The 25,092-nt window shown below is 41.0% G+C and overlaps 1 protein-coding gene across 1 annotated transcript; it reads right to left on the minus strand.

Moving 5' to 3' along the window:
- On the minus strand, positions 1 to 24,541 carry tsc1b (TSC complex subunit 1b). The gene is made up of 22 exons (XM_003440230.5): positions 24,451 to 24,541; positions 18,710 to 18,925; positions 17,853 to 17,956; positions 17,453 to 17,605; positions 16,804 to 16,948; positions 16,484 to 16,638; positions 16,316 to 16,389; positions 16,061 to 16,239; positions 15,683 to 15,801; positions 14,437 to 14,599; positions 14,217 to 14,338; positions 13,742 to 13,835; positions 13,193 to 13,306; positions 10,852 to 11,491; positions 8,047 to 8,090; positions 6,788 to 6,954; positions 5,800 to 5,982; positions 5,590 to 5,700; positions 3,909 to 4,031; positions 3,368 to 3,555; positions 2,917 to 3,090; positions 1 to 2,288 (listed from the first exon to the last, which is right to left on the minus strand). Exons 2-22 carry the CDS (start codon positions 18,816 to 18,818, stop codon positions 1,622 to 1,624), a joined length of 3,828 nt encoding a protein of 1,275 aa, XP_003440278.1. The 5' UTR covers positions 18,819 to 18,925; positions 24,451 to 24,541; the 3' UTR covers positions 1 to 1,621.
- Between the last annotated feature and the right edge of the window lie 551 nt (positions 24,542 to 25,092).

Consider the following 25,092-nt stretch of genomic DNA (forward strand, 5'->3'; position numbering starts at 1 on the left):
TGTAGTGCAAAACATTGAAGACGATCTTTATTGTTCACAGTTAAACACAAGCCACTGCTTTACGAACTTCCTTTTTTGCCATTTTGTCCCAGATTCTCCAGCTCCGGTGAGAGTCCTGATTTCTTCCTTCAGTTTGTGCTGATTGTACCTTCTGTCTTGGTTTCTTCTGTCTTGGTTTGCTGTAGATACTACCGTTGGCATTTAAAGTGGATTGTTGAACATGCTTTAGATAGCGAGGCAGAAGGAAAAAAACAGCAGGTGTTCCTGGTGGACAACAGGATTTAGATGGACTACCACAGCCAGAGTTTACTTCTAATACTTCCAAAGGAGAACAGGTAACTCCATGTTTATCAGACCTGCAGAAAGGAAAACCCATCGGACAGGATGCGTCTGTTTTCCAGCGGAGTGAACAAGCTGAGAAACAACACTTGTTTAGAGATGACTGAGTCAGCCAGAATGCAAATATATTGCTTGGCACTTTCAAAGAAATTGTATTGAACTGAATGTTGTGATTTTGTTTATAACCTGGGCTTGTGCAACCTGTCAGGTCTGATTCAATTTTAGTTCATGTACCCCAAAATTAAAAAGGAAAAAAAAAAAAAAGGGGGGGGGGGGGGGGGGGGGCGAGAAAATGTAGCATTTATAAAAATTCATAAAAATGTTACCAGTTTCCAAATCTCATTCACTCACTTTCCTTTTTTGTGGAAATAATCATTTTTGTGTGACCGCAGCACCTACACTTAAACATTTGGAAACAAAACCAATTTTCCTTTTAACAAAAATGTAAAGCTTTGTCGGAAAGGTTCTGCTTAAACACAAGAACAATAAAGTGTGGGTTCAAAATGTCACTAGAACAAACCAAAAACTCAAGCGAACTTATATTCGAACTTTGATTAGAAGTGATAACTGATGAAAAATAAACAGTGTTTTCGTTTTTTAGAATTGCCACCATTTAAATAGAAAAAAAGAAAATGTTTCAAACAAAAAGAAGAAAAAGTGAGTAAGCTGTCAGTTCACCCAAAATTCAGGTTTTCTGACTTGTGCCTTCAGTTACAGTCAAAGAGACAGTTTCTGCCTTCTCAGCTAATGCAATAGTGATGAGTGGAATTTTGCTCACAGCTTTTAAACATGATCTCTAAATATTTCAACAACAAACCGTCTGTGTTACTGTGGATAGCCACACCACCTCAATAGAAAGTAGCTCCAATTTAGGTGAACTGACTTTCTAAAAAGTAAATAGTCAAGGTGTCCTGTGTAGGGAGCTTCATGATTCTTTATCACTTTTATCAACTTCCTGTCAGTGAATCTTTCAGCACCTTTGTTTTGTCAAGCATAGCGTGCTCACTGGTAACATGCTGACATTGCTTGTATCACATTATCAAAATTCTTCAGGGAAATAAAGCATTATGAAAAAAAACAAAAAACAAAAACAATCATAAGTAGAAGAACTTGGGGTGAAAATCCTGTTGTCCACCCAGAGTGACACTTAGGGAATGGGACAAATAACACTGAATTCCAAAGAGTTGCTGACATGTTCCTCTTGTCGATTTTGTAGCTCTTCTCCGTCATTAAATTTCAGTCTCCCTTCATCTGCTCTTCATCCCGGCTCAGTCCTATGTCCCTAACTGTGCTCATGATGGGTTTCGTTATAGTCCATGATCTTAAGCTGCTGCTGCCGGGGGCGACTTGACCCTACCTGAACCCTCCCACCACCAGGCCCGGCCCCTGCCTTTCTGCAGAGACTTTCCTGCCTGGATGCCCTCTGCTGCTTCGGCTCAGAGACGGGCTCCTTGGTGGGCACAGTGAGAGGAGTAACAGGGGGAGGGGGAGGGATGGGCGAAGGTGCGGGGCTGACTGGGGCAATATAACTTGGGCTTATCGACTCCACGCACAGCTCAGTCTTCAGGCCGTGGGCGAGGCCAGCGAGGCGAGGAGGTGGCTGGTCCTCGTCACACTGGCTCTCACTCTTGTTGCGGAACAGCTCACGTGCCCTCATGCCCAGGAAGCTCTTGGCACTGGGGTAGGAGCCCACGGTGAGTGGTGTGTCTGAGGCGGCCAGGGGAGTAAGCGGGCTGGCATGGGGGCAGGACAGGGAGGGCTCCACAAGCAGGGGTGGGGCAAGTTCCTGACTGCCGTTGATGGAGTTTGCCGTCGACTTGGAAGAGTTGCTCGCCTTTGGTTGCCCTGGCGATAAAGTGCTGCCATTGCCATGAGGGGAGTCATGTGGTGGTCTGCTGTCTGTGTCCTCGTTGGTGTGAATGTTACTTGGTCCATCTGGCACGATGCCACTGTGAGGGGGGGAAGAAAAAAAATAATTTCAGAGTGGACCAAATAGCTGAAGTTCTTTTTTTTTGTAAAACAAACAAACAAACAAAAAAAAAAAGAAAGAAAAAAAAGAAAAGAAACAGTGAAACATACATTTTCCATTTTTTTCCTCCTCCAGGTTATTTATGAAGAAATTAGACAACTGACATTTTTTCCCCTTACAACTAAAGATTTGCATTGTTAAAAAGCCTATGAACCATCTATGATCTGCACAATAATAGAAGTTATCTATGAAATACTTTGCTATCCATCCATTTGTGTCTGAACCAAAGTGTCAGTCTCTAGTTTTCAGCTATGTGGTTTTAGCACTAAAAAGAATATTATATAATTTGTAATGTACTAATAATAAGATTTCACCAAACTGAGTGTTGGTGGATTTGCACACACTCTTACGGGTGCTTTATTATATGCCTTTTTTTTTTTTTTTTTTAACTCTGTCACACACTCACACGCTGATGGATGCATTAGAGGCAACTCAGGGCTCAGTGTATTGCCCAAGGATACTTTGACATGCAGGCCAGAGGAGGCAAGGACTGAAACACTGACTTTACTTTTGTATGATAAAAAGTAACATGACAACTCCACCCTGACCTGGAGTCACAAGGCATGTGTGGGTCATCTCTGCCCTCTGGTGGTGAGCTGGAGGTGGTGCTGGCTGGAGCCTCCATCTCTACTCTGCTGTAGAGCTGCAGGAGTTCGGTCTGCAGCAGCTGAGTGATTCTCCTCTGAGCCTGATACCTGCTGTCTGAGGCCTGCAGCTCAGCCCTTCAAAGAAAAGAGAGAAGACACAGGTTCAATGTAGGAAAAGACAAACATGGAGAGAGAATATGAAACCAAATTGGGGGGAGCCAAATGTTTTATTTGTAGGAAAAATGATCTTGCCTACTTGCACAACTAGTTTATGATCCGTACTAAAGTAGCGATCCATCTTCTCACACAAAGATTACGAGAAACGCTAATTTTCAAGTTACGCAATGCTGCTTCAAGTTATACAGAAAAGAGTTACATTAAATTCTCTTTTTGTTTGAATCCTGGTGCTCACTTTGCTTGACATTTTACGTCCTCGAGGAACTTCTTTTGCTCTGCGATAAGGTGTTCCTTCTTGGAGAGAAGCGTCTCCAGCTCGGCGACTCTCTGCTGCGCCGCCTCGAGTTTCTGACCCTGAACCAGCAGACTCTGCCGTAGAGTCTCCACCTCCTTTCCATAAGACACCTGCAGCATCTGGGCCTCCTGGGTGGTGGGTCACAACACAAGAAAAATGCATGAAAATGTGAACAAAATACAGATTAACATTTGCTGCGAGCCTTACTACAAATCTGTCATATTCTACAAGGTAAGTTATCTGCAAATTAACAATAAGTGGTACATAAGCACAGTCATGTCTTTGTTTCAAAGCATTATGATTAGCTGACTGACTGCCTGTGACTTCATTCACCAGAGTTCATAATGCCATGAAGTTGAAAATGCTTCACTGGGAGAGTTTTGTTTCACACCCAACAAACCCAATTAGTGTCCATTTTCACTTCAGTACGTCATCTCTGCTGTTCCCTGCAAACACACACACGAACCTTCTTCCACAGTACCTTTGTGTTATTGGCGTCTGCGTGCTGTAATTCCTGCATGGACAGCTTATGTGCCTCCCCGAGGAGCAGCAGCTGCTTGTTCAGGAAGCTCATCTGCTGCTGGGTGCTCTCGCTGTTGCTCAGCTGAAGGACAAATGAGACAAACAATGATGATGGAGGGCAAATTAGCAATTATGCTACGAATACCCTGTTCGAAAGAATTTGAGAAAAGCAGTCCTTAATGATCTGACTCTGATAAACGTCCAACGAGGTGCGGCAAAAAGTCATGCGATATTTCAGTATACAAAGAAATCCAAAAGATTTCAACTTTGTTTAAATGTGTCACACTTTACAGCCATTCTGTGAAATGGTCCTAAGAAATTACTTCCCAGGTCATGATATTAAACCATATGGGCATGGTCTTGAAGAATATCTTGACTGCCTAATAAGTGAGAAATTTAAGGAATAATACAGAATATGGTGAGGCATCTTTTGCCTCTGCCAACTTGTACTTAACCTGAATATCGTGAACAAGGACCATATATACGACCCTATGGATGCTGTCTGATCTGAAATGAATAGACGCCTCCCTGCTCGTCAGGATTTCGGTTCAGTCTGGGTCAGAGCAGGGAAACAGACTTCAGACCAATCCCAGGAGGCAGAAAAAACACTCAGACCCCCTGTGTCGCTGACCCAAAAATAAAGAGGGTGAGACAATATCTCCAAGGCAACAGCCCTGGGACAATCTGCATGTTTTGTTGGAGCTCCCCAAGTCTGACCCAGCTGTCTGCAAGCCTGCTCATGGTACTGCACAGTTCTTCAATTTAGAGGAGAGGCAAGCACATAGAAAAAGAGAGTAAAAACACAACCTGACTGTGTTAGGAAGTTAGTGAAGTCTCACCAGTGGTCATATAGGTCTGTTGGCAAAGACATGTTAATGTCCCTGAAGTTGAAAACTTGCTCTGACAGAGAATGATAGATATGATATTAAGGATATCAGAGCTTGACTTAAAAACAACCAGGTCAGGAACATACCACTGGATTAGAACTTCCTATAGCAAAAGGTATAGGAAGTCTTAATATGAAAGGCAATCAAAGACTCTGGGGGGTGCATCTGCAGCAGCTTTAAGTGCAGCTGCTACTTGTAGATTCCTCACCACAGGCTTGAAGCTGGCTTAGAAAGTTAACCACTTCTCTCTCTAACTGACTCAACTTTCATTTCAACCTGTGGTGACTTCTACCGCTCAGATGCCAGACAGCAATTTTTGAGTCAAGGAATCAGTTTTCAATCTGGTAAGGCGCACAATGAGAAGCATTATTGTTGTCTTCCACCTTCTCATGTTGGTGCACCCAGAATTTGTCTCCCAAGGTTAACCTGCGAGTCCTACTGCCTAAAGACAAGCATCCAGTTTTTAACTACCTGAACCTTTGTACAGAAGCACAACCCTGAACTGAAACCAAGTTTAAATTCGGCAAGTCTTACAGAAAGAGTTACAGTGTGCTGTAATCACACCACGTACAGCATAGAGACACGTTCCTTTTTTCTATAACAAGTGGCAAAGCCACCCATCAACCACCAGGTGGAGGTTACTGCACTAGTAATGTAGCTACAAAGGTAGAATGTCAAACTACCAAAACAGACCAACAAAAGCCGAAGATCTGACTGTGGTTTGAAATGATCTCACACTCTGTACTTCTTTACCTTGACAGTCATCTGATTCAGGAGGTGACCAGTGTGACAAACTTTGTTGTTGGCCCTTTGAAGCTCGGCTTCCAGTTCATCCATCTTCTTCTGATACTCCTGCAGCTTGCTCTGAACATGCAGGACAGATTTAGATGAATACCAAACTCTAATGTATACCGTATGGAAATGTTAGCACATCATAATATAAGAGTGAACGTGCATGTGTACCTGGAGCTCCTGGTTCTTGGTGTAGTAGTCGTCTCGGCCCTGCTGCAGCTGTCTGATCTGACTGTGCAGCCTGGTCACCACCGTCTCCCGGTCCTCCCACAGCTGCCTGTATCGCTGCTGCTCCACTTGCAAGCTCTCCCTTAGAGATAGGATGTCCACACTCTGCAGGTTCAGCTGGTCCTTCTACACACACACACACACACACACACACACACACACACACACACACACACACACACACACACACACACACACACGATAAGCACAGAATTTTCTAAACCAGAAACTCAGACTGAACTGTTTTTGAATGATTTACAAAAATACTGGCACACGTCTCAATACAACCTCCTAGTAGACACACCTATGGTAACATATGTCGCCTGGTTCTCAAGTTAATGCATTCAGAAGAAACTTTACTCTGACCCCAACATCAAGGTCACGGAGCTTTGAACTCCAAGATTGCTATCAGATGCACCTGTGGTATCAATTTGAAGTTCCTACATTGCCTCGTTTTCAAGTTACCAAATTAACAAACTCTGTTGTCCATGCTGCCCGGCTGCTTGCCAGTGGAGTGGGCAGAGGGGTAAAAAGTTATTCTTTTGGTTGATTGCGACATGAATGTGACACTACTTTGTTTACATTTGATTACTGGAGGCAAAACAGCCTTTGTGACTTCTTTGTAACCGTTATTTGCTGGAAACTAATCTGTCTGCAAACAAAACTTCCGTTACATTTTCATTGGTATGTATGCAGATGACCCTCAGCTGATTAGACAGCTGGTATTATGAAATGCCCGAACACCTCAGTGATTACTGAATGTCGCTGAAGAATTTAGATGAGCTTTGTCCCTTTCTTATCGTTCCAAATGAAAATAAGCTGTTGAATCAGTGCACATCTAGTGTATAAGATAGCTACATCGCCTTTTGTACATTTTCAACACTGTGTTTGAAAGTGTTCAATCTGTGATAATGAGCACTTGCAAACTTGCCATAGCGTTGTTCTGCTCCTCCAGTGCGGTGGCATTGATGATGCGTCGGAGGAGGCGTCGGTTGCGGACGGCGTGTTGCTCCCTCTTGTAGCGCTCGTACAGCAGCTGGTTGTGCAGCAGGAGCAGCTGGCTGCGCAGCGTGTGAAGCTCATCCAGCGGAGCTGAGCCTGAGGAAGCCCAGGTAATAATAATGTAATTAACACACACACGACTAATTAATGGAGTTAATTATTATTAGAGTGTGAAACACAAGATGAGCACAGGTAATGCAATGAGAATTTACCAGAAGAAAATTGTATCTATAAATAGTCAGTTTTAATTTCAATGAGGCTGAGTTTAGGTACAAAATTATATTCTGTAATCGATTGCTTTTCCTAACTTTGCTGATCACTCACACACAGTGGTATATTAAACAGCACTTAAAATAGCAAACACCTTTTAGAAATGATTTCAGGTGTGCCGTTTAGTAAGGAAATGTGAACTTTTCTTTCTTATTTTCAAATCAAGATTGGCATTTGTTTACATCATGATAACAGAACAAACATTTGATCACTAAAGGCTGAAGCAAAAGTAACTAGTACTATGGTCTGGTTGGCAGTTTGATGAATTAGCTGATGTCATTACCAGTTATTTACATCATAAATATGATATACATTACAAATATTTAAAATTATGTCAAATAATAATAAAAATCTAGGAAATGCCCAGTCTAATTTTGAATACACGGTTTTGCTTATCAAAAAATAATAGACTAATTTAGTGAGTACGTGCTGGAAAGTTTGATCCAGGACCTTTACAGTCATCCAAGGGCTCCATGCCCATCAGCCACAAGTGAAGAGTGGAGTTTTGTTTTAGATGCAATTGAAAAGACATGACTCCTATCAGTCAGCCAGGGGAGATTATCAAATTCCAGAGTTGTAATTATAGGTTGGCAGAGTTTTATTTGTTTTTCCTTTTTATGAACTGCAGCTGGAGAAAATTAGATTTGTGCGCTTTAGCATAAACAAAGGCAGAGAAGACATCTTAACTTGAAATTCTGCACGTAACAGGTTCTGCATGACCGAGAGAACTTTTATTTTGATAGTTTTTAATCATATTTTCTGTCCACCTTGGTATCATTTCAAAATACTGCAAATGTCTTAGGACCTTGCGGCCAACCTTAGTCATGCGTATTATTTATATACTGCTCCATCTGCAGTGTTGATAATGGCTACTTTCATCTGTGTACAATGCTGTTCTGAGTGATGTGAAGGATTTACCTCCAAAGTGTGTCCAGTCAGCTGACTTACTTGGCAAAGGTAATCTGTTAAAGAAGAGAATTTGGGGGTGGGGGGTGGGGGACACGACAAAAAACAGGTCAGGTCAGTAACATGAGCAGTTTTTGTCATATTGTACTCTTAATCTGCCCTTTTTGTACTCTAAAAAAACAAAAAAACAAACCCATGTAGTCACTGGTAAAAGCAAACGTTAGCACAGGTTAATGGCCTTTGCACACCGGATGCAAATAAACCGATCTGACCAATCAGACCACTGTATTTGACAGCAAGTGTGCTTTAGCTCAAAAAGTGCACTTGTACTGAATATACAATAATACAGAAATGACTCATTTTTTGTGATGAAAGTCAGTGTCAGAGGAAGCATCTGGATGCACCTCCCATCTTTCTAGCAGAACATTCAGTGTTTTTGCAAACCAGATCACACCAGACTCTAAGAGCCTACTCTGTGGGCTCAGTCTTGGGACTTATTTTCTTTCACAAATGCTGAAGTGACAAGACACAACAGCTGGCTTGGCTTTGTCCAACAGTATCAAAATCTACCTAGCAGAGTCTAGAATTCACTAAATGTCAAGATATATCAAGACTGTTTATAGGAGGTTAAAAAAAAACATGTAATGGGTGTTATATTCTTTGCCACGGGCAGTAACTTCCTTGAGTCTTGTTGTCACTGTGAGTTTATTAGGGCACCTGTCATGGCCTTTTTTTAGCTTCCTGTTTCCCAGTGCTTAATGTCTTTTGGCAACACTTGCTGAAGAAAGCAATTTGGCCAAAATTAACCCATAAAAATATTTCACAATAAAACAAAATTTATAGAAGAATATTTTGCTTATCATATATTTTACTTGTCGATACAAAAAATTGGAAATATTGAGATTATGCTCCTACAATTTTCCCATACGTTGCCCATATTTCCTCCCCTTACAGGTGACCACATCGCAGTAAAAATGGCATGCTTGTAACTTGTCTTATTTCTCTCTCTGCCTTAATGTTGACATGTGTGTGTGCCAACTTCATTCTCTCCATCTGCCTATATTAACACAGATAAAATCTAAATATGGCAGTAGCAAGCAACTAAAATTGAATGCAGTCTAAATGATCTGTGCTCATTCCTGGCTTTGCTGACACCGTTTGTGCTGTTGTATTATTGGCACTGTGGACAAGCCAGCTGCGTGTATGTGTGTGTGTGTGTGTGTGTGTGTGAGAGAGAGAGAGAGAAAGAAAAGAAGGGGGAGGTGGATTTCGAACAATGTCATGCTTGTTCTAAACTGGGTGTTTTCCTTTGGAACTGCGGTAATAGACTGGAAACAACCCAGAAACGCTCTGAACATTGAAAAGCACATCAAAACAGACTCATGAGGTTCTTCAGTGTGATCAAGATGAGTGGCTGACTCACAACAAAGAAGTTAAAGAATGAATACCTAAACCACCGCAACATACGTACGTGTACTTCAGTATTTTCATACTGAAAGTTGATATTTAATAACTTTAATTTTCTTTGAAACTGTACCCATATAGCAGAATTTGTATCACACTCACTAAAGCTAATCAGGAAAGGCACAGAGCTTTTCTGTGCAACTAAAACTAGAACTGAAAATACAGTTTCGGCGCATCTAACCTCATGGCATGCGTTTCATGTCATCCTAGTTGTCGGTGGGATTGTTATGTACTTACAACAATGTTGAAAAAAAGGTTTCTGCATGCTTTTCAAAAGTTAATTTAAGATGTTTGACAGCAGAACAGTAATAACTTGAGCAATGCACACTGATTATCTATTAAAATTAAATGTCTTCACATGTTCTGATTTAGGAATCATCAACCTGAAAATGCCACAAATGTTGTGGTTTGTGCAAAGGACCCACAAACCCTCTTCTAAATACTTAATAATGTTGTGGGTGTTTCATTACGCCCAACATAACCAGCTTGCGGTCCACGTGGCACTGATGATTAGGTAACAGTGGAAATGAAAGACTCCATTGGCACCTTATTTTTCTAAACAATTTGAACCTTATATTGGACTCAACTGCCTAAATGTTATTTTTTAAGTTTAATTTTTTTCCAGAACATTTAGAAATCACCTCAAATATGAACAATTGGAACCTCGTGTCCTTGCTACTTGCATTTCCCATCCGTCACCTTCTAATTCTCATTTCACCTCTTCTAAACAGCCTGTAATAGAAAACAATGCCGACTACATGTAGTAATGCATGTCTGATATGGTCAAAGTATTAAGACATTTAAAATTTATGATCTCTCACAAGTACTTAAGACTTTTAAAATATTTTATGGCTTGAAAATCAATTTAAATACTGGAAAGAGCTGAGCAGATCCTGTAGGAGTTGGAGATAAGAAATACTCAAATACAGGGACTTAGACTTTTTACCCAAGGGGCTAATCTGATAGATTACTGGCTGCTGCGTTTGTAATAGCATTGTGAGGAAACTAGATGCAGTTGCTGCCTTTACACATGACATTTTTAGAAGAAATATTTTTGGCAAATCAAACCATTTCTGGTCTGGCTATAGCACATCAGATGTATCTGAGGCTGGGTCATGACCAATTCTAGTCTTTTCATGCACAACAGAACATTTTAAACTATTAAAATACACTGTTGCTAATGTTTCCAAATAAGCTACAATCTATAGAATCTGTAGTGTGTGCAGAAGCTGTAGCAGCTGTGTCTACACAGGATGTGTGCAGGCACAGGATGGAGTGCAGGTCACCTGTGTTTTAGACCACAATCACTGTAGTTATGAGTGTTAAAATGATGCAGCCTTAAAAGTCTCTCACCTCTTGAGAACTTTGTCGTGGGCGTCACTTCCCTGCTGAACAAGGCGATCCAGCACCTCCAGTGGTGAAGCAGACACTACCCCTTCCTCCTCTCCATCCTCCAACCCCTCTTCCCGCTGTAAAAATCTCTCCATGGTGGCCTTGTGCACCACCTCTGACGTCTTCTGGTGCACAAAGAGTGAAGCTGCCCTCGGCAAGGCCAGATCAAAAAATGACTCATAGGGAACCGGGGCTGGCGTCTTGCTGCACGGACTCGGGGAAAACATCCCAAACTTAGTCACTTCATCATCCGGGACAGAGGGGCTTTGGTGCAGGTGGTGCTCAATAGGAGTAAAACATGTGTGAAAGGAGCATGACTGCTCCAGGCCAACAGCTGAATTCCTTCCTCCTCCTGCTCCTCCTCCTCTTTCACTGCCAACAGTGCTGCTACACACGGTGTTCTCCGCTTTATCTGGTGTTGATACAGCATGATGGGTGTCCAGGACGGGGCCTCCAGGCTGGGTGCTGGAGCGGGTCTTGTCTCGTGTCTGACAACCAGTCAGCGTTTCAGTGGTGTGATAGAAAGGGGAGTCAAAGCCCCTGACACCCGACAGCTCCAGCTTTTCTTCAGTGAGCTTCCATAGCTCCTCTGTGATGGCAGCTGCAGTAGAAACAACATTGTTATGGAGTTAAGGAGACAATGACATTCAGAATATACATGCAGGTTTAAATATTTCTGCAATCACAAAACGAGTGCCCAATTTTTTTTTGTATTTTTTTGTATTTTTTTAAGAAGGAATGAATGTTTACATCTAAGCACCTAGCTTTAGAAACAGAGCTTGTGCCATTTGGCAGATGCTTCTGTTAAAAGTGGTGTTCGCAGCACTGCAAGTGCATTTATTTTTAGTACAAGTGGCTCAAGTGGGATTTAAACCAGTAACTATGCAGAGAAAGCTCAACATACAGGGGAATAAACAGAGATGTGTTGGCATCCTGGATGTTTAGTTCATGAGCTGAGAATTGTCCAACTTAACTAGGGGAATCCGTTTACATAATCAGAATGTTGATTTAATTAAAAACAGACCATCCTACTGACTCACTGTTCTCATATATGTGTTATCCAATTTTATTAAGGTGTCTGTTCTGAAAAATCAAATTACTTTGCTTTAAAGCATGCAACTAGTTTAAGGGAAAATCTATTGGGCTAGGAAGTACAGTTTCCTTAACTTTCATTTCATTTCTTTTTGAGAGGCAGTGTAGGCCATCTCTAGTCGTATGACAACTGGGATAGGCTCTAGTCAAACATGGTTGTGGTAGTGTGATAGCCTGGGGCTGCTTTGCTGCTTCAGGACTTAGACACTGTAATTAATGGAACCATGAATTCTGCTCTCTACCAGAAAATCGTGAGCGAGAATGTTGGCCATCAGTTTGCGCCCTGAAGCTCAAGCTGGGCTGTGAAGCAGGATGATGATGATCCAAAACACACCAGCAAGCCTACCTCTGAATGGCTTTAAAAAAAAGGCAGCAAAACAAAGGTTTTGGAGAGGCCTAGTCAAAATCTGGACTTGAATCTGATTAAGGTCATGCCAAAGCATCTCAAACAGGCCTTAAAATAAAGGTGGGCCTCTCCAGAGATGTGAAAGTTACTACAAATGCTCGACTGCAATTCTTACTGCCAGGGTGGCAAAACCACTTATTACTTTAAGCAATTTAAAAACTGAATTTTACATTTACTTTTTTGATCTTTGTCTAATATAAAAATTTGATGATTTGAAACATTTAAGGGGGACAAATATGAAAAAAAAACCCCAAACAAACCAAGAGCTCTGCAGGTGTAATATTAAAGAGAAAAGGAGAAAACTGCTACACTAAAAGCCTCTCAGGATTATCAATAGGAAAGATTGATAATGGCAGGCATATCCAACAATAGCTTTGATGGCTCCAGTGTTTGCCAGTAGCAACCACTAAACAGAAAAGCCATATGACATTGAGAATTTTCAAATGTAGGTCTTGTGCCAGAATCACCAGTTCATACAGCTCTATTGTCAGAAATCTAATGAATATGTGCCTGTGAATGCTGCTCAGATCCAATGTTTGAATAAAAAATGGCTAGCATGAATTTATTCAACATCCTGCTAGCATTTTGTGTGCATTTATAATTCAATAAGAAGAATGAGAGTAGCAGGTAGACTGCCTTTAACGCCATGTGAATGACTTGGGAAACTATAGACTTCTTTTTTGTTAAAAAATATTTATTTTGAGGTTAAGAGTACAGCAACATTTTCTTGGGTTGACTTCAGTCCTTGTGGCTTGAATCTGCTGACAATGTACATAAATGTGTTTCTGCAAGAAAGAAACTCACCCTCTTCCTTCTCTTTTTCTTTCTCTGTTCTCAGCTGCAGCTCCAACTCCTGTTTCTTCATGAAAACTGAAAGCTCTGTCAGAGTCATGGAGATGTTCTCTGCAGCCCCTGCATCTGATGACAAAAAACATGCCACATGTTTGCATATGGTATCAAAAATGAAAGGAAAAAAAAGGAGAAATACTTTTACCCGAAAGTTGAGAAATTAACTATTAAACCTCTATAAACAGTAAAGCAGAAATCACACACGTTTTAGGTAATTTCAAGTAGAAGTGTGCACTTCACTGAGATTACAAATGTTTATGCTGTTGTAAAATATTCAGCATTTTAAAATTAGGCAGAACGGAGTCTTGCCCACAGGAGTGGACCATTAGATCAAATTACAGCTATGCGTCAACTGCTTCATCTGGAGCTCCATCTGAAATGTATTTCAGTCAGACTGGTTTTCTATTGGATCATTCTGGATATAATCCAAAAAGTGATGGCCTGTGAAGACTACTGTAAAATGAATGATAATAAATCATATCAATGACACCGATCACGTCTAACCTTTGCTTGTGGCCAGTTCTGAACTCTTCTCAAGCTCTTTTACTGGGTCTTGTCTCACCAGTGTGGGCTTTGTGCCTTCCCCATGTCTCCGATCCTGAAAAGCGACACACAGTTAACAGTCTCATTAGAGACAGTTTTCAGGATACATCAGTGGTTTGTTCCAGCTCTTCTTTCCCAGTGTAATTCTTAATAAATCTTAAATAAAGTTATAATTTTTCCCTCATTAAACATAATTACTCAAATCATATTGCCTCTTGCTGTTTTCATGTAAGGCACGTTGAATTGTTCACCATATTAGTCATATATTTTTCAGATTCTTAAGTGATTAAAAAAATAAAAACAGCATAGTGTATTGAATAATCACAGTCTGCCCACTGTCAATAACCTTTTGTAATTCTAGCATGCAAAGTGATTGGCAGCATTTCTAAAATCTGCATCTTGTGGACATTTTCAGGATAGAGTTGAGAGAGCATACTTTTCTTGGTGGACTGGACTGTACTGTGTTGGCTGGTAAGGAGATTACAGGAAAGTCATCTGATAAGGTGGGAGGTGGAGAAGAAGTGGCTGGAGTGCTGGAGGCAGGCGTTCCTTTTCCTCCTGCTCGAATCAAAAACAATCAGCAGTCACCAGAAAAGACACGACAGGACGTCACGTCAGAAAACGCTACGGTACGTACAGCATGATGTAGCCTGTACCTGATGTGCAGTGGAAGCGGGTGGGAAGATGTGAGGCACTGTGGGAGAGCTCCAAGTTGGGCGACATGCCCCTTGAGGAAGGGGGTGTAGTCATGCCACACAATGAGGAGGGGCTCCACAGAGGGTCTTTCCCACCACAGGAGGAATTTAATTCACAGGAGTTCTGCAAAGAAGAGAGTCATTATTACTGTAATATAATAAAATTTGGGAAACACATTGGTCTATAGATGATATGCTGTTATATCTTAGTAAACAAAATTATTAGATCATTCTCTGTCATATATGGTGATTTGGCGCCCTCTTGTTATAAGCTATAAAGTGGGAAATAAAACTTCCTGATGCGTTTCATCGCCCACACAGAGAGGGACACAGACCACCTGTGTATCACAATCAGCTTTATGAAAGACTGGCAGTGCTACATTAATTGAGGGCAATATAAAATTGCACTTCTGGAGGAAGCTTGACTATCCTCAATTTGCAGGAGCATTTCATGCCCACTTGCCTGGATACCTGAGTGGACCTTCTCAAAACTTACAGGTTATTTATTATTCTAGAATTTAAAATCCATCTTAATTGGCTGAGGTTTCTTATTCTGTTAATGCATTGAAAGAATTAATTTACTGTCAGATGGTAGCTTGAATGAACTAGAAAACATTGAATAGTGGCTGAATAGTGGAACAGGTGGATGTGGGTGAAGCAAGCCAAGTATAAAATGGCGGCTCTCACGTGTTTTCCAGATTATCCATCCGTCACAGTCGTGGGAGAGAAAAATTCTCAGACAGACCCCAGGGGGCAGAAAAACACCCAGACCCCTCCTTCATGCAGCTGGTCCGATAATAAAAAGGGAGACAGCATCTCCAAGGCAACAAACCCTTTGCAGTCCTTACGGAGTGGTGGCAGGATAAGCATAGGGGCATAGGGGCATAGGGGCATGAACTTGACTCTGCCCGCCAGCTGATTTTAGGGACTCAAAAACACTTTTTCTTTGCATTTTTCAAAAATATGGAGGACAGCTATTGTTCTTTTTGAACTCATTCGTAGGGCTTTCTGGACAAACAATCGCCTAACTCTGTCTGACAGGTGCTATATGGGGTGTAAACATGACCCTGTGTACAACAGCCAGCATCAAGCAGAAGCTTAACAACAACGTGCTCTGGCACTACCCTCTGATCATCAATTACTGACAAACCCTGTGTCCTAAACCAACAATTATGACAGATTTTGATCGAATTATGGATGATCTTACCTGCCGTCTGGAGGTCTGTGGGCTGCGGTACGAGGATTGTGTCCCTGAGAAGGGGGGCAAGGACAGGGGTGGGGGTAGAGGCTGTCGTGGAGTTGAAAATGGGGTTGAAGAAGTGCTTCCTGTTGTCAAGAAGACAAATGGTATGAACAAGCCACTAATGGATCCAGCCAGCAACTCTCAGTCTGCTCTTAGGACACCACTGTTCCGGTGTTCTTTAAAAACTGCTCCAAGTAATGCTTCAAAGTAATACTTCAAATAATAAAATCACTACTATGTTCTAACCTGAGCTATGGTTCTTGATGCAGATGCAAAAATGCAACATGCAATGTCTATTATTATTCTTACTCATATCAGTATTGTTTCATATGCACAACTGACCATAGCTGCTGTGGAGGTCTGGGTAGGGGCTGGAAGTGCAGTCCTGTGGTCGCAGGTGGATTTGGGGGTAAAAGTTCTCAGGCATGGTGGCATAGCCCTCCTCGCAGGAAGCCTCCTTGGGGTCTAGAGACACTTTGGCACATTCAATGACGATATCATGGATTTCATACTTTTTCCACCTATAGAAAAGCAGAGCACTGTTAGGCAAAGTCCTGCTGCAAATACAGAAAAATAAAGAAATAAAATTTGTCTTACCTGGTGGGGTCAAGCTCATGATCCTTGGTTCCCGTCACCAATTCTGGATGAATACGAACGTGTTCAAGCATCGGCTGAAAGTTGGACACAAATTTAACATCCATCATCACTTTGCTACCAACTCTGATGAAGAGCAACAAATCACTGCATCTGAAGTAATATGCTTACCTTGACTACTTCCTCAAAGGTTTCCATGTTCTCCTTCATGCTGTAATGGGAGCGCAGGTAGGACACAAAATTGCAAGGGTACATGCCATAGAGACGGTGGAAGAGGGAATAGACGCTGGCGTGTAGGTGGATTAGGTAAACCTCTGAAACATGGCCTTAAAGTGGGGAAAAAGGGTTAGAGAGACAAAAACCTAAGCTTGCTCAGCGCCTTTAAACACCCCTTTACCTCCTACACAACTGGATCAAGACCCTTAAAAATGAACTACAAAACATTCACAAAGCCGACAACATATTTTTGAGACATGACAGGAAGTTCCTACCTGGATTTTTCAGGTTCCACGATGCCAAACGGCCAAAGATGTCAAAATACTCCCACAGGTGTTGTTTCCCAGCTTGAGGGATCATGGGCAGCAGAGTGATCAGCACCAGCACTCCAGTGATAAGCACAACTACATCTGTATCCGTCTGCCATGATATCGAGGTGAAAGTATTTAGGTTTAGGGCACACAAAAGACATTACATAGGACAATCAAAAATCTCAGGCTCAGCATATTAGCATACCATTTGTTGACAAGCTCTAGTAGAGCTAAGGCGGATTTTGTGAGGTTTGGGGATGGGGATGTTGTAGCTATTAAAAGTAATACAAGCCAAAGTACAATACACACTGAATTCTTAGCCTATACTCTGTAAGTGATGTTGTATTTAATGATGTTGTGCCTCATGATTTTTAATGCAGACATTTAAATACTTGCTATTAACAGCTCAAAGATGTGTGTATATGAACAAAATCCAGGTAAGTAACTGCTTTGAAAGCAGAAAACTAAACAATGTACTGCTTTGTGTGCTCACTAGAATTAAATCCATTCTAAAAGCAGCTTGGATGAAAAACTTCGGATCCGCATCCATCCACACACGACTCTGTGCCTTTACAAGATTTCTTTGTTCATCGAGTCGTATCTGGGTCGTTACCTTTAGGCATTTGAGCAGTGAGAGTAGCAGAGGGTATCGAGCAATCTTGTGGATCCAGGACGGCTGCTTGCGGACTACATGGCCGAGCAGAGTGAGGGTGGGCAGCCGGCAGGCCTGTTTGGTCATACAGTCATTCATCTTATCTAGAAGGTGCTGTGACAGAAGGACATTAGGGTCAGGGTAGCAAACACAATCAGTATTCAGCACAGGCAGTTATTCTCCTTTTTAAAGCATGTTGAAACTAATCTGTGACAATATAAGGTGTAACTTTATACAGGACCATAATGACCAATCAATACATAGAGTCTAATGTTTCTATAAGTAGTGCTTTTCTTTTTTTTTTCTTACCCTAAAAAGTACCACGTCACAAGCAAGCTACAACAAACAAACTCCACCTCACCTTATCATGTGGTTCTCTGACAGATGACAGGATATGCACAGCCTGGGCGGAGTTGGTTTCTAAATAGTAGTCCACCAGCGTGTTTAGCAGCATGGACCCACGTTCTTCAAGGAAAACAGGAAGGAGATTTTGAACAAATATGCAGTGAGGTAAGTTAAACCAGATGATAAAGCAAGCATTATTAAAAGAATGAGATGCAATCTGCACAGAATGGCCAATTTATCAATGTTCAGTGGTTTCCCCACACACAGATTTTACTTTTATGGGCCACTGATACCAAAGTACATTTTGTATGTATTATTTTATCCATCTGAAAAGATGATGCAATTGCTCAAGTAGCAGTATCACTGCTAACCAGCTAGCTTCCTGTCTCCTACTTCCTTACAGTCAGGTTGACTAGGTTATCTTTGTCATGGTCATATAGCCTTCAGCTGCCTCACAAACTCAACCTCCACGTTCCTGGACTACAGTTAGCAATGGTAGTCCATATTCTAGTCTAATGGCCAATTTCTGCTTAAGCTGGAAATCTATGTTGCAAATTACACATTGAGTCGACATAGCCTGGTACGACTGGAACTGGTGTTAAAGGTTACATCGCAGGGTTAAGAGGGGTTTCCGGTTATGACGTAAGTTAACCAAGGCTGCAGAGCAGAACAAGGACTACCATTGCTAGGTGCAACTTAAGAGAGTGGATCAGAGTTTGTGAACAGAACGAGAAACCCACTGAAGAAACACAAGTATGCATATAATTTTTATTTTATTCATTCTGTTAAGTTGTGGTGACATCACAGAGAGAGAGAGAAAGAAAGCTGTGCCCAGAATAAACTTTGCTGACACATAACAAGCCAAGTGCCTACCAGTGCTGAGCTGCTCATTGATAAGGCCTCTGATCTCTTCTAGCTGGTGGAGGTCAGAGGTCTCCAAGAGTGGGAGGAGGTCCCCCACATTTGGCTGCTCCCTGGCCATGGTGGTGGCAGTGCTGGACGTGGAGGCAGCGTCTCTGTCACGGCGTCCGTCCCCACTTGCCTGGAGGACTCCCGGGGCCCACCCACCAATACAGTCTCCAGGCACCTCTACAATGCACCAAGATCAAATCAAAAACATTTCCAAGAATTTGTTTAAGCTCTGATCCAGGATTACTGCTTGTGTGACAATATCAACTGTGTAATGGGAAGCAGGGTTTGCAGTAAAGAGAATTCTCTTAAATGGGGAGAAAAAAAAAGTTCACTCTGAATGAGTGGACTTCTCTTTTGTGATACCCACTCAGAGACAAGATCTCTGATTTGACTAACATAATGGCCTTGTCATGGTATCCTATCAGGGAGGGAGGTGTGAATGACAGACAATGCAGCCATATTTCCATGTAATTTCAAGATGTAAGCAATGAATACAATGTCTTTGCTGTAAAGACACACAGTGGTCCTTAAGTCTCTCAATCATCCCACAGATGAGGCCAAATTAGGCCTTTTAGAGGGCCACATAAAGCAAAATCAATTATTTTTCTGTTATTTCTGATCATTTGTGAAACATAATTGTGTTAGTGTTGAGTTTATGAAGCCAAATTAACATGTTATCAAAAAGTGCAACACCAGAAGGCATAGAGGAATCCCCTATTAGAGCTAGTCAGTCTAAAATTCCTCTAAGCAGGAAAAACCCCGACTTCACAATGTCTGCTTAGTATCCAATAAACTGGTGAGGATGGTGGAACTGTCACCAGCCTTATATTTCCTTCTGAAGTTCTAACTGGCTGCTATTGTGTCAATGTTTTCACACAATAGCAGCCAGTTAGAAAGAAGATGGCTTAAAGGGAGGGTGTCCCTAAAGGGAAAGAATATAAAACCGTGGTTACGGTTGACGCGGTGCTCAGAGCTTGTGCAAACTGTGACGTCAACATCAACCAGTAACCATTTATACTCAAGCCTGAGGCATGCTGGACTCCTTACAGTCTTCTCCTAAACAACTAAAGAATCACCACATCAGTGCTCACAAAAGAAAAAAGAAGAAACAGAGAAATTATTGAGGTTTTCTACAGAATGCCCATGTGTTCCAACCTGGAAACTCAGGCCATGCCAGAGTTCACCCCCAGGTTTAACACCACTTTTGAGGAGCCACCATTTGTAAGGGTCAAAGGCAAGAATACACTGCCAGTTCATGAGGATGAAGTAGTGGTAGCACCAAAGCCAGTATAAGATAAATAAGGACCACTCTGGGCTATGCATCATGGGTCCAAGAATAAAAGCATGGAACTGAAAGTCAGTATAAGAGATCCCTATTGTATAAGATATCTGAAGAGATTAATAAGGTTGAATTAACAGTTTGATAACATTTTGAAAACTTGCATGTACTATAGTTTCAATTACAGCAATAACTTGGTAATCGTTTGAAAACGGCAAAAAATGGCACACAAACAAACCAAACACTTGATGATAAGATGTGGCTGAATGCTCAAAGAAATGACAGAGTTAATGTTATTTTTCAATTATATTATATTAAACAAACCGACTGTTTTCCCCTGCAGACATTTTAACTTTGTCACAGCAGAGAATGCAGAGTTTTTACCATTAATCAAACGTCCAAGGAAGTCGTGACAATTTGACAATGGAGCCAATTCATAATGTTACTTAAACCCATGCTTTTTCCTACAGTGACAAGGCAAAAATGTGGAACAAGCCTATACATTTTGTTTTTTGAAGTAAGAAAATTTAATCTTTTCCTCAGGGAAGCACAAGCTCAGCAGGCTATAACCGATTTTCCATCAAAGTCCTGAACCACACGCAGCTTTATTGACACAAACACACATAAACCACCTCGCTTGTCAAACATACTGTGGGACAAATAAAGAAAAGGTCAGAGAACGGACTTGGAGCGGATTAAGCAGTGTCGATGCATCCAACTATGTGACCTGCTGCTAATCTGACCTCAAGAAGACAAGAGAATCCTTTCAAATCCTTCCTGTTTACTATCTGAGCTTTAAGTGAGAAGTTCATTCAATTTATATTGCATATACACAAGTATGTGCTTTGACAAAACAAAAAAACAAAACAAAAAACATAAATACAACGGGGCCTAATGTGTTTACCATTTTAGGGGATAAGTCTGTTTAGGTTGTCTGTAATGCGTTTAGGCTAGACGCTGAGTCAGCTGTTCGAAATAAAGGAGGCCAGGGAATCCTCGCAAATCTTCATCTGAGAAACGGGCATTAATAATACTGATAGACAGGCCATTAGCATCAGGGTGTCTGCACCCAGCAGCTTCTTCCCCAAAAGGAGTAATGAATCAGCACCAGAGATCTAATTTAAGCTATTAAACCACAACCCCTAACAAGTTAGAAAATGATGAGACTCTCGTTTGTTTTTGGTAGCTCACAGGGTGTAAACTATTGGTGCAAAATATTGAATCTTTCAACATGGAGTCACATGCTACTAAAACCAAGATAACAGGAGCTTATCTGGAGAAAATAAATGAATCGATACCCAGTGTATTTCCACTGAAGTCATGTGTCACTGCCCCTCTGGATGGAAACGTAACAATATTAGTCGCTCCAGGATGCTCCTATTCAAAACAAATAAAAAACGGGACCATAAACATTCGCACATGTTCCTGTTTGTTCACTCGCAGGACAAGTCACAGCCCAGTTTTCTTCTTTCTTTCTTTTTTTAAAATCAATTAACTGCTGAGTCACGGGGGTTGAGAATTGGGGTGTGGAAATGAAGAGAGTCTTGCAGGGACAGGTCAGTGGTGTAAACAAGAGTTAGCCTCAGTGTGATCTCAGGCAGCTTGGGAATGCTCAGGAGCACACAAAGAAGCTTTATGCAGCCCGAGCACTTCCATGTACACACTGAAAATTACTTTTGGCCGAGCGCGAGCAGTTAGCAGTAGCCTTCTATTCTCCTGCGTGAATATTTAAAAGCCCCATCATAAAGAAGGACATTTGCCTTCTTTATGATGGGGCTATATGGTCCATTTGAATACGTTTTTAAATCAGACACAGTTTGCAGAAGTTTACTGGACTGAGCAAAGATACAACTAACTTTCTATTCCTGAGCTATCTAATGGTTGGAAAATAATAAAAAATGGCCCATCAAGTCTTCCCAGAGCTAAAATTGCTTCTTTTGTTTAACAAACAAACCATCCCACACCATATTAAATCTTACATGAACTTTTAAATCGGTGTACATCTATTCTTATCATTTTCTTACCGTCTGGTATTTTTTTTAATATAAATCATCCAAAAAAACAGCAAAAATGTCTGTCACAATTTACAAGAGTCTGATGTTTAATGAGAAAACAGTATTATGGTTAAGAAAATGATTAATTACTATAAATCTAATTAATTGTGTTGGACTAATTGATTAAATAATGGTAGATAAAATAGAAAAGCAGCAGGTCTCCACAAGCAAGTATGAAACTGAATGAACTGAAAAGACTCCACATTTAAAGTATTTATATATAACATACATATATATACACATACATAATTAATTCAGACTTGTTTTGCACACCTACATAAACTGTCTTTAGGTAATGCTGTAAGAATGAGATCTGGATGTTGTACAACGTTATCCTTCCTTCAGAAGCTAAGGCTACACTTACTAATATACTGTGTTGGGGTAGGTGAGGGGTACTGTCTGGGTAGTGTACATGTGAGGCCGAACACATGACACCCACTTGCTCGCTGTAAATTTACCAGACAATTATCAGCACTACTGGATTTGTAACACTGTCAAATGTCCTCTTAGCTAAGCTGGACATTTGGGGCAGAGTCTTGAGGAGTTTAGTGCCACACAACTAATGAAAATTAAATCTCTTTCCTTCACAACAACATCCTGAAAGAAAGAAAACACCTCAAACACTTGAAAACAAACTCTAAACAGTTATGATTGGGTGGCTGTCATTTCAAAATTCCCAGAACCAGAAATCCAAACAGGCAGTATGAGGCCATGTCGGTGGCTGGGAGCTTGTGGTAAACTGCATTAATCTGAAAACAGTCAGTATTCCCTGGAAATAGCTCGGACCTTTTCTCACCATAACAGAGGGCAGCCTTGGTGCCTAACTTAAGTGCTGCTGCACAGTATTCCCATTTTTTTAATGACATAAGTTATGTGCAAAAAAATAAATAAATAATAATAATGATAATTTAAATACAAATTCTGCATAGATAACCAAACCAGGAAATTCTGCAAACCTGGCCATAAGTGTTACTGACTTTAGTTATAGCCATTTATTTTTTTCCATCTCATGCATGCTGCTGACCTGAAAATCTCAGGTCAGCTGGATGCATGGGATGTGGTTCACTTCATATTGCCTGGGAAATAATGAGTATATCACACATTAATCTTATCTCCTGGGCACCAGTCTGACCAGCTGTCTAAGGACATCTATCAACAGCTCAGCACTGAGCTGTTGATAGTGTTGCTCCTAATTCATTGAGAGCTTATATTAAAAACAAATACCTACAGAGGACCGGTTCAACTTGGGACGCTGCCATTTCTGGAGAGACATGAAGCTTATGTCTTTACGCATTTATGTCAAGACTGTGAGCATGCACAGAAAGAATGCAGGTTAAATCACACATGGTCTAAAATATTTGTGAAAAGGTTTAAACACCCCTGTGAAACCAGTCTGCGCCCATTTATTCTGAACATGGTGTTAGGGTGGCTTACAAATGAAAATAAATGACACAGATGAATAAACATGAATGGATTCTAAAGAAGTAAAGTGTCACATATAAACATTTATCCCTTCGGGCAATGTGTTAGGTTAGTGTTTATATATAATGCAAAGGCCCAGCTACCAGTGCTGGAATTTTAACAGCTTAGCCAATGTGACAGGCAGAAATGAGAGCTCGAGGGGGTCAAAGTGTGAAACTAGTGACCCATTTTGTCTCTGGAGTGATGGAAAAAGCTCAGGCGTTGACAAGCCAGCGAAAAACAACGGGATATTAATGACTGGTGTGACAATAGGAAAAAGCTGCTGAGGTAAATTTGGGTAAACTGCTGGCTGCAAATGAGCGCTGCAGAAAGGAGCAGCAGATCTGTCACAGGGATGAATAGCGAAGCGTGAAAAAGCAAATAAAAATACACAAAGGCCGTGAGGACTGGATAAATACTGACATGGAAGAGGAGAGCCGTGCAGAGCCCGGACAGGCCGAGATCTGGGGCTGAAAAACAGCAGAGCTCCCCGCTGTATGTGGACTGACCAGAGGCTGCTGCTTGTCGTAAACAACTCGCAGAGAACAATGGGCAGGGTTGGGTTGACTTTATCCGATTATAAAACTATGCAGACGTCTCCTCTCTGGCAAACTGAGCACTGCTTTTTAATAAATAAACAACAAAAACCAGATAAAACCAGGACGAAACGCTTAAAGCCTTAACATCTACCCATCACAGGTCTCCCCAAAAACAAGTCAGTCCCACCGCTGAGAGCTAACGTTAGCTGGGAGCTGCGACCCACACTCGGCGGACAATTCACTCTGTCAGCCGCATTCAACCAGCTGAGAAACAAGCAAAACTAATCGCTTTCACCAAAACGTAACTTGTGCGTTGAAATTCGTAGTGAGAAAAACAGACGAGATGTAAAAAAAATCGGACCTGTTTACCTGTTAGAGTAGCTGCACTCCACAGGGCGCCGCCATCTTGAACAGCTCACAGCCCATCCCACCACAATGTGCCTCCGCTGTCAGCCTGCATGCAAAAATAATCCCAGGCGTTAGAGCACTGCGCGTCATAACCGCAACTTTTACCACTCGAAATCAAATTACATCTGGGAAAAAAAAAAAAAAAAGCTCTAACTCTCTACCTTTAGTATTAGCATTTACAGACGTATCTCGGAATAAATAAATATATAATGTATGTAAACATATATATTTATCTATATTTTCAAAGATAAATAAAGCTTATAATATTTTTCAATCACCCAACTGGTGGAAGAATGAAGCCTGCATGCAGAGGGTGATATTAGATATTTTTTTCATTATTATTAAATCAGGTGGCAGTAGTTAGTAGAAATATGGAAGCTCATTCATGCCATAAAAAGAAAACCAAAATTGATAAATAATTAAAAACATAAAAAATAAAAGATAAAAAAAGATAAATAAATAAATACTGATGAAAATCTACCATGAAATACAATTATTTTTCTTTAATCTGAATAATTAAGTCAAATGTATGAGGAAGGTTTTTTTCTTTGTTTGTTTGTTTTTTAATTTATACATTTAATTATATGCCTTTAATCGATAATA

This window comes from Oreochromis niloticus, linkage group LG7 (genome assembly GCF_001858045.2).
Source record: "Oreochromis niloticus isolate F11D_XX linkage group LG7, O_niloticus_UMD_NMBU, whole genome shotgun sequence".
Classification (NCBI taxonomy): domain Eukaryota; kingdom Metazoa; phylum Chordata; class Actinopteri; order Cichliformes; family Cichlidae; genus Oreochromis; species Oreochromis niloticus.